This window comes from Xyrauchen texanus, chromosome 43 (genome assembly GCF_025860055.1).
Source record: "Xyrauchen texanus isolate HMW12.3.18 chromosome 43, RBS_HiC_50CHRs, whole genome shotgun sequence".
NCBI classification, from domain to species: Eukaryota; Metazoa; Chordata; class Actinopteri; order Cypriniformes; family Catostomidae; genus Xyrauchen; species Xyrauchen texanus.
In genome coordinates this window covers 27089943-27103035 of record NC_068318.1, presented here as the reverse complement: position 1 = coordinate 27103035, position 13093 = coordinate 27089943, and the positions used below count along the sequence as shown (strand labels likewise).

The following is a 13093-nucleotide window of genomic DNA, read 5'->3' as shown; positions in this document are numbered from 1 at the left end:
CACTTACAGTGCTTGGGCCCTAAATATTGGAGATGCCTTTGAAAGATGGAGACAGCTTAAAGTCCAGAAATCCTTTAAAATGGATGCTGAATTGGCTAATTCTGGCAACCCGCATGAGCATGGATTCTGGGGCGGGGCAGACAACTCTCTCTATATTTTGAATTTGGACTGCAGTACCCATTTCAAACGCTTGTTGTCAATATCATATATAGCACTTTTAAGTTTTAAAATGTTCTTTATGTTAAAATAAAAAATATTCAACAGAAAACTGTTTTATTGATTTTTGTGTTAAATTATCACATAGAGGTTGGAACTATCAAAAGTCATTATGCAGCATCAGAGTGGGTGGTTGATGGGTTGTCCAGTCCAATTTAGGCACTGTATAAAAGAAAGGACAAGAATGAGAGCAGAACAAACTCCTAAAGAAGGAGACTTACACATGGCCTATGAGACGGAGGATCAGGAGACTCAATACTGCTTTCCTGCCATTAACTCATCATGTATCAAGGGAAAACGCTCCATACATGAATATAATTTTATGTACATGTTTTTGTCATTGCTGTCAGCATGGACTGTGTTTCTGAACCTGCTGGTGATCATCTCCATCTCTCACTTCAAGAAGCTCCACACTCCAACCAACATGCTCATTCTCTCTCTGGCTGTGGCCGACCTGCTTGTTGGACTTATTGTGATACCGATAGAGGGAATCAAACTAATTGAGACATGTTGGTTCTTTGGAGACACTTACTGTGGACTGTTTGTAACAATTAGTGGGCTGCTTCTCTCAGCATCTCTTGTTCATTTAATTTTAATTGCTGTTGATCGTTATGTGGCTGTGTGTTACCCTTTACTGTACCCTCAGAAAATAACCATTACTAAAACTTTAATGAGTATCTGTATCTGCTGGTTTTCCTGTTTAGTTTACAATTTTGCCATTGTCTTTAATAACAGATATTTTGATACCTCACACAGAACAGTGTGTTACGGCAAGTGTATTGTCATGTTCAGTCCTGCTTGGAGTTTGACTGATTTGACCTTGTCCTTCATATTTCCTTGTATTGTGATCATCACTTTATATTTGAGGATATTCTATGTTGTGCACAGGCAAGTAAAAGCTATAAACTCTCTGGTGAAGGGTAGAAAAAAGGTTTTGGAAAGTTCAGCAAGGAGGAAATCTGAGAGCAAAGCTGCTTTAACATTAGGAAATGTTGTAACAGTGTATCTGCTTTGCTGGATTCCATACTATATATTGTCTGTAACAGAACAAACTGTAATCTCTTCCACTACAATAACAATTCTAACATGGGCCTTGTATATTAACTCTGGTCTGAACCCCCTTATCTATGCTTTATTTTACAGCTGGTTTAAATTGTCAATTAAACACATCTTAACTCTTAAAATATTACAGTCAGCATCTTCTCTGCTGGATATTTTTGCAGATCATTCATGACATATGTATGCTGTTGAAACTGTTTTCATTTAAAATGTAAAATAAATTCTGACTAATCACCGATACTAATGCATCATATCTTGATCGTTATAGTCGTAGATTGTGTGTTTTTGTTTTTATTTTTCTGGTAGATGGTTTGCTGAGGTTATTCTTGCAAAGTTGGTTGACCTGTAATTCTGTTACTAAAAGTGTCAGTTCTGCCTTACTTGGTGCACTAGGCAAGATCCCACCCCTCCCCTTCCCTATGCTTTAAAACACAAAATATTTAAAAGGGATGGTTCAAACAAAAATAAAAATTCTCTCATCATTTACTTAACCTCGTGCCATCCCATATGTGTATACATTTGTTCTTTCTGCTGAACACAAGCATATCTCTTTTGCTGGCTTTGTAGGTCCATTCAATGCAAGTGAATGTTGGCCAGAACTTTGAAGCTCCAAAAATCACACAAATACAGCATAAAAGTAATCCATAAGACTCCTGTGTTTAAATCCATATCTTCAGAAGCGATATGATAGGTGTGGGTGAGAAACAGATCAATGTGTAAGTTCTTTTGTTATCTAAATCTCAACTTTCACATCTGAAAATCAGATGTGATGCCTGTTTAGTTTCACTTTCACATCTGACCGTGTAAGTGGAGATTTAGAGTAAACAATGACTTAAATATTGATCTGTTTCTCACCCACACCTATCATGTCACTTCTGAAGACATGGATTGAACTACCTGTGTCTTATGGGTTACTTTTATGAGGCCTGTATTTGCTTTTTGGAGCTTCAGCGTTCTGGCCAGCATTCACTTGCATTTTATGGACCTACAGAGCTGAGATATTCTTTTAAAAATCTTCATTTGTATTCTGCAAAAGAAAGAAAGCCATGTTTGGCATGAGGGTGAGTAAATGATGAGAGAATTTAAATTTTGGGGGTAAATTTTCCCTTTAAATAAAAATAACAAGACAAAGAATATAGAATTAAAGTACTGTATGTACACACACACACACACACACACACACATTAAAGGAAAATCAGATTAGCATGTAAATGTTTTATACATAACTTAAACTGAACAATTAAATGATATTCAATAATGAATATAACCCAATAGAAAATGGCAAAATACTTGTGCTATTACACCTAATTCCTTTTTTTAAATGTAATCCTCCCCTCCTAGTTTTCATTGAAGCCAAATCATCAATTATTTTGTCATCTCTGCCCAGCAATCACATGGTTGATCCGTGTCATGGTGTACCTACAGGTGAAACTCGAAAAATTAGAATAATTGTGCAAAAGTTCAATAATTTCAGTAATTCAACTTAAAAGGTGAAACTAATATATTATATAGACTCATTACAAGCAAAGTAAGATATTTCAAGCCTTTATTTGATATAATTTTGATGATTATGGCTTACAGCTATGAAAACCCCAAATTCAGAATCTCAGAAAATTAGAATATTGTGAAAAGGTTCAGTATTGTAGGCTCAAAGTGTCACACTCTAATCAGCTAAACACCTGCAAAGGGTTCCTGAGCCTTTAAATGGTCTCTCAGTCTGGTTCAGTTGAATTCACAATCATGGGGAAGACTGCTGACCTGACAGTTGTGCAGAAAACCATCATTGACACCCTCCACAAGGAGGGAAAGCCTCAAAAGGTAATTGCAAAAGAAGTTGGATGTTCTCAAAGTGCTGTATCAAAGCACATTGATAGAAAGTTAAGTGGAAGGGAAAAGTGTGGAAGAAAAAGGTGCTCAAGCAGCAGGGATGACCGTAGCCTGGAGAGGATTGTCAGGAAAAGGCCATTCAAATGTGTGGGGAGCTTCACAAGGAGTGGACTGAGGCTGGAGTTACTGCATCAAGAGCCACCACACACAGACGGGTCCTGGACATGGGCTTCAAATGTCAAACGTCTTACCTGGGCTAAAGAAAAAAAGAACTGGTCTGTTGCTCAGTGGTCCAAAGTCCTCTTTTCTGATGAGAGCAAATTTTGCATCTCATTTGGAAACCAAGGTCCTAGAGTCTGGAGGAAGAATGGAGAGGCACACAATCCAAGATGCTTGAAGTCCAGTGTGAAGTTTCCACAGTCTGTGTTGGTTTGGGGAGCCATGTCATCGGCTGGTGTTGGTCCACTGTGCTTTATTAAGTCCAGAGTCAACGCAGCCGTCTACCGGGACATTTTAGAGCACTTCATGCTTCCTTCAGCAGACAAGCTTTATGGAGATGCTGACTTCATTTTCCAGCAGGACTTGGCACCTGCCCACACTGCCAAAAGTACCAAAACCTGGTTCAGTGACCATGGTATTACTGTGCTTGATTGGCCAGCAAACTCGCCTGACCTGAACCCCATAGAGAATCTATGGGGCATTGCCAATAGAAAGATGAGAGGCATGAGACCAAACAATGCAGAAGAGCTGAAGGCTGCTATTGAAGCATCTTGGTCTTCCATAACACCTCAGCAGTGCCACAGGCTGATAGCATCCATGCCACGCCGCATTGAGGCAGTAATTAATGCAAAAGGGGCCCAAACCAAGTACTGAGTACATATGCATGATTATACTTTTCAGAGGGCCGACATTTCTGTATTTAAAATCCTTTTTTTATTGATTTCATGTAATATTCTAATTTTCTGAGATTCTGAATTTGGGGTTTTCATAAGATGTAAGCCATAATCATCAAAATTATATCAAATAAAGGCTTGAAATATCTTACTTTGCTTGTAATGAGTCTATATAATATATTAGTTTCACCTTTTAAGTTGAATTACTGAAATTAATGAACTTTTGCACGATATTCTAATTTTTCGAGTTTCACCTGTATACTGATGATAATGGTTATCTTATGTTTGTTCAGAATATAAGAATGCATTATGAATATCCATCATGGGGCAGGGCGGCACAATTCGGGACACCTTTCTCCCATCGCGATCTTGCAGGCTCTGTGCAGGGGCATACGATCAGGTACCCTGTCATGCCGCCCTAGGCGGCTGCCTTTATCGCCTATTCCAGGATCTGCTAGTAGTTACTAATAAAATCGACTCGGTTACTAACGTAACCTCGGTTCCCTGAGAGGAGGGAACGAGTATTGCGTAAGTAGCTTACGCTATGGGAAAACTCAGTTTCTCGAGAAATATTGAAGTCTTTATGTAAAACGCAGTGCAGCTGCACAGCAGACAGTAATGAGAGAGGCAGCTCGGTCATTGGCTGTGCTGCGGCAACTTGCTCGAACCAATGACGGGGCAACTCTGAACGCGCAACCAATGAGCGCGCTTCGCGCTCGCGCGCTCAGAGCCCGCCAAGATGGGCGTGGCTAAGGCTATATATTAGGCGCCCCGTCATGAGAGTTCTTTAGGTTCAATCGACTGAAGTGACTGACCAAGCACAAGCACGGCAGCTTACGCAATACTCGTTCCCTCCTCTCACGTTAGTAACCGAGTCGTTCCCTCTCGAGAGGTCTCTCCTATTGCGTAAGTAGCTTACGCTATGGGAACACCATGCAAAACGTGCTGACTTCGCTCTATAAAGCCAGAGGCAGATGCCTGAGCCTTAAAGCAAAGTGATTATTCAACGAGCCGGCCAACGGCGAGCTATATAATGGAATAATACAGAGCGCCTTTGCCCCAAGGTGGCCCATGGTGGGGCGCTCATTGTAAAAACACAAGCACATATCTTATGTACTGATTTTTCTATTTACTGATATGCATAAAAAACCCTCTAAGTCAGTCAGAGACGGACCTTATAAGGGAGGAGATAATGCTCAGCATATACATACTCCAGTCCATACTACAGTCAGGCTGATAGAATGTTGGAATGCAATGAGGGGACCTGTAGGTTATAAAACCTGATAAATGTCAAAGGCGAGGCCCAGCCTGCCGTCGCACAAATATCCTCAATGGGTATCCCACTCGACCACGCCCATGAGGAGGCCATGCTCCTCGTAGAGTGAGCTCTGAAGCCTAAGGGGCATTGAAGGCCCTTGGCTTCATAAGCCAGCGCTATAGTATCTACTATCCAGCTGATATTCTTTGCTTTGAAACTGCGAGACCTTTAGTGCGGCCGCCAAAGCATACTGAATAATTGTTCCGTCTGTCTGAACGAGGCAGAACGTTCCAAGTATACTCTGAGCGCCCTGACCGGGCAGAGTAAATTAGCGTCGCTTCGTCTGCTGGAGACGATAGGCTGCCAGGGATATCACCTGTACTCTGAAGGGTGTGGAGAGCACTTTAGGAATATACCCGTGCTTTGGCCTAAGGACAACTCTGCAGTCGTTAGGTCCAAATTCCAAGCAAGCAGCTTGATGACAGCGCGTGCAGGTACGCCCACTCTCTTGACTGAGGCAAGTGCCAGCAAGAGCGCAGTTTTGAGCGAGAGCTGTTTAAGGTGCACGGTTCGGAGAGGTTCGAACGGGGCACTCTTGAGTGCGTCCAAGACCGTGGCCAGGTCCCAGATCGGTACCGAGGGGGGCGAGGAGGGTTCATCCTCCTAAGCCTCTTAGGAAACGAATGATTAGGTCATTTTTCCCTAATGAGCGTTCTTTATCAGGATTGTGTGACGCTGCTATGGCAGCCACATAGACTTTGAGCGTGGAGGGTGTGCGGCCCGCCTCCAGCAGCTCTTGCAAAAGGCGAGTACACTTGGTATCTCGCGACGATTTGGGGTTCAAGCTCTTGGTATCACACCAGTCACTGAACACTTTCCACTTTTGGGCATATAAGCCTCGTAGAGGCGCCACGCCTCAGTGATGGTTCTCAACACTCCGCTGGGGAGGTTCTCTGGAACCCGTTGAGGGGCCGTGCATGAAGGGCCCACAGATCGGGGCGGGGATGAAGAATCATCCCGTTGGCCTGCCTGAGGAGGTCCAGCCTCAACGGAATCGGCCATGGGGCAGATTGCATCATCTGGATTAGTTCTGGAAACCACGTCTGGTTCTTCCAGAGTGGGGCTACCAGGAGCACTGCACATTTCACCTCCCTGATCCGATAATCCAAGATCTGTGCGTCGTTAACTGACTCTCTGATTGTGCTAGGATTAGCTAATCGTCGAGGTAATTCAGTATTCGCACTCCCCGCTGTCTCAGGGGGGAAAGTGCTGTGTCCATACATTTCGTGAATGTACGGGGGGGCCAATGATAGGCCGAATGGTAGTACTGTGTACTGGTATGACTGTCCCTCAAGCTGAATCTCAGAAATGGCCTGTGATGAGGCGCTATCGAATGTGAAAGTAAGCGTCTTTCAAATCCACTGATAGAAACCAATCCCGGGCTGAACTTGCGCGATTATATGTTTGGTCATTAACATTCTGAACGAGCGAATCATTAAAGCTTTGTTCAGATGTCTGAGATCTAGGATGGGGCGGAGGCCACCATCCTTTTCGACGAGAAAGTGGCTGTAAAAACCCGCCACGCTCATAGAGGGAGGAACAGTTTCTATAGCGCCCTTCTCTATCAGTTTGAGCACCTCTGTGCGTAGAACATGTGAAACATCTTTCCTCACTTTCGTCTCGACCACCGCTGAAAAGCAGGGTGGTCTGCGAGCGAATTGAAGCAAGTAACCGTGTTTTATTATGTTCAAAACCCATTTCGCCATGTCGGGGATTTTTTTCCCAGGCTTTTGCTCGCACAGATATGGGCTGAATGCTGGCTGGGGGCGTGTCGTAGTGACGTATGGGCCCTGCCGGCGAATTGCCTTGTGCTAACACTGAGCTTACAGCTCTCAGAGGCGCGGGAGCGCGCTGAGCAGCTTTGTTGAGTGCCGAGTGCAGGGGTGCGTGTGAGATTACAGGCACGCGCGCTATCTCCGTAATGCTCGCAGCATGAGCTGGAGAAATGTTTGAAACTTTATAGATAGTGTTTACAGGTGGGGGTGCATACATTGTAATAGGCACGTGCGCCACTTTCATAAAGCTTCCCATTCTTAGCGGGGAGTTTCTTGGCTCGCGCGTCGCATCTGTGATGCTCGCGGCATGAGCCAGAGAACTGTTTGAAACTGTATGGGCAGCGCTTATGGGTGGGGGTGCATATACCGTAGTAGGCACGCGTGCCATTTTCATAAAGCCTCCCGCTCGCGGCGGGGGGTTTTTGGGCATGCATACAGTGTTTGTGTGTAGGGGTGCATGCATGACAGCAGGCACGCGCGCTACCTTTATAGTATTTCCCGCTTTTACTGGGGAAGTGTTTATAACTGTGGGAACAGTGCTTGTGTGTAGTGGTGCATACATGACAATAGGCACACGATCCACATTTATGGGGCGTCCAGCTTGAGCTGGGGAAGTATTCGGCACTCTTTGGACAGTATTGATATGTGGGAATGCACACTTTAGTGTGGACACGTGACCCCTTAGTGACACAGGCAGAAAATGACTCTTTTTGTGATTTCTGTGTGTTGCCGTTAAAACGGCGTTTGATTGCAGGTGAGCGAGTTCTGTGACTGGCCCTTTGACTGCTGTACAGACATTTCCAGCCGCCTGTAAGGGGACTGGGTAATGCCTTGCAGGAACCACTCGTCCAGCCGGCTGCGGGCGGGTTCTTCCGGAGAAGACCAGTCGAGCCCGAGGTCTTCCACGGCTTTGGACAGGATGCGGACGATCTCTGAGTCCATGCTGGTGCTCCTGCTCGTGTCCGCTAATGTCGATGGCACGGGGTCGAAGGCCGAGCCCGGCCAGTCGTCGGATGCAGCGTCAATGGAAAGGCATTTTTGTGAAACTCCTTACATTTATTTGTGGATCTCATTCAATTTATTTGTGAACCAACTTTCTATTTGTGAATCTCTTTCCATTTGTATGTTATATAATATGCAACATTTCCATCTCAAAGCATTTTATTTCAGTAGTGGCCACACAATGAGTTGGATGCAGCAGCGAAAGGTTTGAGTGAGTGACTTGAGACGAACGCTCTTGCGAGTTGTTATATCCCTCACTGATAGTCAGTGGCAGTCCAGCATAGAAATAAGAAATAAGGTGCTTGAAAGCTTTGGAAAGCTGCTCAGAAAATGTTTCAGTAAGAGTTATGGCCAGAATGGAGAGTGGGCGTTATCAAATGAAGGGCGATGGAAGAGTGCAGCACACATCTGTGAGGGGAGAGTTGTGAGGTCTTGTGCTCTGAGGCGTGCTAGACAAGGATAACCAGTTTAAATCTATTACTGACGAACACTTACAATTCTCGATTCAAAAATCATATTTCAGGATTGATGCATATGAATTGGGAAGATTAGTAATCGCTGCATCCAGAAAACGAGTTAAATGGGTTGTGACATGCTCTTTTTTTATTATTTTATTATCTTCCCTGAGGTCCACTTAGAAGGTCAGTAGAGTGTTTTTTGCACCAAAACATACATAATTTAATAATTGATCATTTTCCAAGCTGTCTCTGTACCTCTGCCTGAAACGCTCAGTTTTAAGCTACCTGGCCCTTTAAGACTTCAATGTAAATGCCTACTGTTCTGATTGGCTAACTTCTTGCAGCCCCTCAAATACAGCTATATTTGAGACTCAGTCAGAAAGAAAATGAACAAGCTGCACATTATAATTTGTAAAAATACATTTTGGGGTCTGAATATACAAACGTAATACAAACCACATTGATGCTGGTTGCTTCAACAGGCCAAAGCAGAGATTCTGGTCTTCACAGGAGCGACATCTCACATCTTCCATGTTTGTTTACATACAGAATGGCATGTGTTTTTTCCAGTCATTGGCAGCAGCAGAATGAGACGTGTTTTTAAAGTTGCGATTGTACCAAAATTAAGTCTTTAAGAAATATAATGTTCACTAAAATTAAAATGTATATAGAGAATAATAAAAAAATACAATCAAAATATGCATATTTATAAATGCCCAAGGAGACTTAAAAACCAAAAATCTGAAAAATCCCATAGACATACATTGAAAAAAAGTTCAAATGGACCAACAGAATGCAAATTAATGTAAAATCTTGTCAAAAATTTTTATGTAAAAACCCCCCACAAAAAGGCCTTGATCTGCTTTAAGTTGTGTTCTCTCTCTCTCAGTTTCAATTCAATTCAATTCAATTCAATGGGCTTTATTGGCATGAAAGTTTCATAAACAATGTTGCCAAAGCAACACACTCTCTCTCTCTCTCTCTCTCTCTCTCTGTCTGTCTGTCTATCTAATGGTTTATCTGTCTATTTGTATGTGACAGTCTGTCTGACTAGTTGGCTCTTTGGCTTACTGTAATGTCTGTTTGAGCTTCAAACTTTTAAGACTAGTTTAAACTCCCAGACAAGACTTGTCAAGTCAATAAAACCTATAGTTATGTCATCATGTTGCATCAGAGTGGGTGGTTGATGGGTTGGCCAGTCTGATCAAGATACTATAAAAGTAAGGACAAGAATGAGAGCAGAACAAACTCCTAACAGAAGGAGACTTCCTCATGGCCTATGAGACAGAGGATCATGAGACTCAATACTGCTTTCCTGTCATTAACTCATCATGTATCAAGGGAAGGCGCTCTAAATATGAATATAATATAATGTATGTGTTTGTATCATTGCTGTCAGCATGGACTGTGTTTCTGAACCTGCTTGTGATCATCTCCATCTCTCACTTCAAGAAGCTCCACACTCCAACCAACATGCTCATTCTCTCTCTGGCTGTGACTGACCTGCTTGTTGGACTTTTTGTAATACCTTTGGAGGGCATTAAAATAATCGAGACTTGCTGGTACTTTGGAGACAATTTCTGTGGAATGTTTATATTAACCATTGCACTGCTCTTCTCTGCATCCCTTAGTAATTTAGTTTGTATTGCTGTTGATCGTTTTATAGCTGTGTGCTACCCTTTATTGTACCCACAAAAAATAACCATGACTAAAACAATACTTATCATCTGTCTCTGCTGGTTTTGCTCCTTAACATATAACATTACCATAGTGATAAGTAATGGATATTTTGACAAATCAAACCAAACGGATATATGTTATGGACAGTGCTCCATAGTGGCAAATTTTGCCTGGCGGGTCACTGATCTGTTTTTGTCCTTCGTGTTTCCATGTATTGGGATCATAACTTTATATTTAAGGGTATTTTATATTGTGCATCAACAAGTAAAAGTTATAAACTCTCTGGTGAAATTTGGAAAGTGTGTAATAGAAAGTTCTGTGAGAAGGAAATCTGAGAGCAAGGCTGCTCTGACATTAGGAATCATTGTGATAGTTTATCTGCTATGCTGGATTCCATACTATATTTTGTCTGTAACATATAATGGTACACATGCTTTCACAATAGTGAATTTTCTAACATGGGCCTTGTATATTAACTCTGGTCTGAACCCCCTTATCTATGCTTTATTTTACAGCTGGTTTAAACTGTCAATTAAATACATCTTAACTCTCAGAATATGTCAGCCAGCATCATCTCTGCTGGACATTTTTACAGATGTTGCATGATTTTTGTGGAGTTTGATTTATTGTTATGTTGTTTTTATAAACTCACAAAGGACAGACTCTGAGATCTTTAGTCTTTGTTTTTAGACTTGATGTGAACACACTTTATTCATGTTTCACATCTGTGGTTTAAATAAACCTTGTCACATTCTTCAACAGTGCATTTTTAATTATATGGATTTATAATTAATATATTAATAAAGTTTCAATAACATACTGGCAAGCATGTCAAATTAATGCAGCTGCTTAAAAACAAGCTCTGAAGTGACGCTTGAGTGAGCAGGACATTTTATTTTACAGTTTATTTTACTGCATTTAATCTGTCTTGCTTCGATTCCTCTGTCCTCATTTCCTTTCCTTACATCTGTTCCTTGTTTCCTAAGAGGGCAGAGAAAGAAAGGAAATGAGGACACACTATTTCAGTAATGTGAAGCACCCCATGAGATTAACCTGCCAGAGAGCAGTGCCAAAACACGACTGACAAAGTACTCTTCTGCAAATTTCTTACAATTTTATGTTTCAACCACAGATGTTGCTAGAGAACACAAAGTTATATAGTGCCACTTTAAACTGCAGTGCATCCAATTAAGAAGACAGTAAGTCTATCCCTCACAGCCTTGTTGCCATTCCCATAAAAAAATCAAAGATGGTGCTGCTGTAAATAAGGTCTTTGAAAGATCCCATTAAAAACAGTGAGTGGAGAAGGTACATTGTTGTGTGTTAGCAATCTTTTTCCAATCAGTTTTACCAGGGATGAACTGCTGAACATTTGGCAGCACATATCAGACGATATTATCCTGGTTTTTGACTCTTTGCTGGACACTTTAGTTAAGAGGCACAGCTGTGTTGTTTAAGAGACACAGGCGAGGGAAACGAGCTGGCGCTCTGGTCAGGCTTCGTCAGTGTGGCTTTCGAACACTTCTGCTGAGTATTCATTTAGCGAATCTCGCTCAAAGTAGGCCATTGCTTATCGAGGCTTAGTGCCTTGAACGTTGAAGTTAATCAATGTAGAAAGCATATATGTAAAGTAGGTGTGTCCAAATTTTGATACTGTAAAAATATGTTCTGCATTTGATGAAAAACATACTTCTTTATAAAAAAAATAATTTGGGTACACTCAAAAAAATATTTGAGCCAATTTTTAAGATTTACCCATTTCATTAGAATTCCATCAACAATGAAAAGTGCAATTTGTAACTAAAAGTAAATAATAAATATTGTGGATTTTTTAATTTATTTAAAGATTACTCCATTCAAATTGATGGAATTTTGTTATGATATTGAAATGCATAAATCTTTATTTATTTATTTATTGTGTATATGCAAGAGTGGTAGTATGAATACAGTCCCAGATATACTTAATTTGGATATGTGGGCATTGACTATGACCCCAAACATATGACTTAGTAACAACAATGTAAAAAAAAAACTATAGGTTTGTTCAACATATACATACTAAACATAAGAAACAACGTTCTTGGTAATAAACAGCAATTGGAGTTGAAAAGAGACGCCCAACTCGTGGTTCTTCACCATTTTTTATTTTTTCAGCATTTTCAATATGATTTCTCCTTGGCTCCGGGGAGATTATGGGTTGGTAAAGTGTCCAGTTGGTGCACTCTTCAGTATCTCACAGGATGTGGTACAGGATGTGGTACAGGATGTGGTACTATTTATATATATATTTTTTTTACAGTTCCTAATACCTTTCAGGCTGCAACTATAGAGGACTATGTGTGTTGCTTAAAAAAAATCATAATACATGTTTGATATAATAAATAATACATTAATAAATGTTTTTAACTGCAACCTTAAAGTTGCCTTTAAAAATACAAATCACTTTTGTTTTTCAATTTGCCAACTCCTTTTCAGTTTAAAAAGGCCATTGGACAGTTGATCATGTTAAAGAAACCAATGAACGTCGACTGAATTTTAATGAATTGTAAAGTGTACTATACTTGCTAATAATATTCAGAAACATTATATTAAGCTGCACTGCTACAGTGACACGTTTATATGCTATTAAAATTTCACCTGCAGAATGTTACAATGTTTTGGACAAATAAATGAAAAAAATATATATTACGACCAAGCTGATGATTTGTTAACTGGATGATCTACTTAATGTAGGCATCATTAGTTGTAGGTTTTTTTCACTCCATGCAATGGAAGTGAATGGTGAACAGGCTGTGTGCCTGTTGTTGAGATGGCAGGTTATGTATGATCTTCTCATGGTGCAATAATCCCAATCCATTAGTTATA

General features: G+C 41.0%; 2 protein-coding genes across 2 annotated transcripts; both read left to right on the top strand.

The window, feature by feature from the left end:
- Positions 1 to 395: 395 nt before the first annotated feature.
- On the top strand, positions 396 to 1450 carry LOC127635671 (trace amine-associated receptor 13c-like). Its single transcript, XM_052115859.1, has one exon. It carries the CDS (start codon positions 401 to 403, stop codon positions 1448 to 1450), a length of 1050 nt encoding a protein of 349 aa, XP_051971819.1. The 5' UTR covers positions 396 to 400.
- A 5056-nt stretch (positions 1451 to 6506) lies between these two features.
- Positions 6507 to 10834, top strand: LOC127635759 (trace amine-associated receptor 13c-like). The gene is made up of 2 exons (XM_052115985.1): positions 6507 to 6519; positions 9780 to 10834. Exon 2 carries the CDS (start codon positions 9821 to 9823, stop codon positions 10832 to 10834), a length of 1014 nt encoding a protein of 337 aa, XP_051971945.1. The 5' UTR covers positions 6507 to 6519; positions 9780 to 9820.
- Positions 10835 to 13093: the final 2259 nt, after the last annotated feature.

Coding starts and splice junctions, on each gene's coding strand:
- LOC127635759 (XM_052115985.1), top strand. CDS start 9,821: ATGGCCTATGAGACAGAGGATCATGAGACTCAATACTGCTTTCCTGTC.
- LOC127635671 (XM_052115859.1), top strand. CDS start 401: ATGAGAGCAGAACAAACTCCTAAAGAAGGAGACTTACACATGGCCTAT.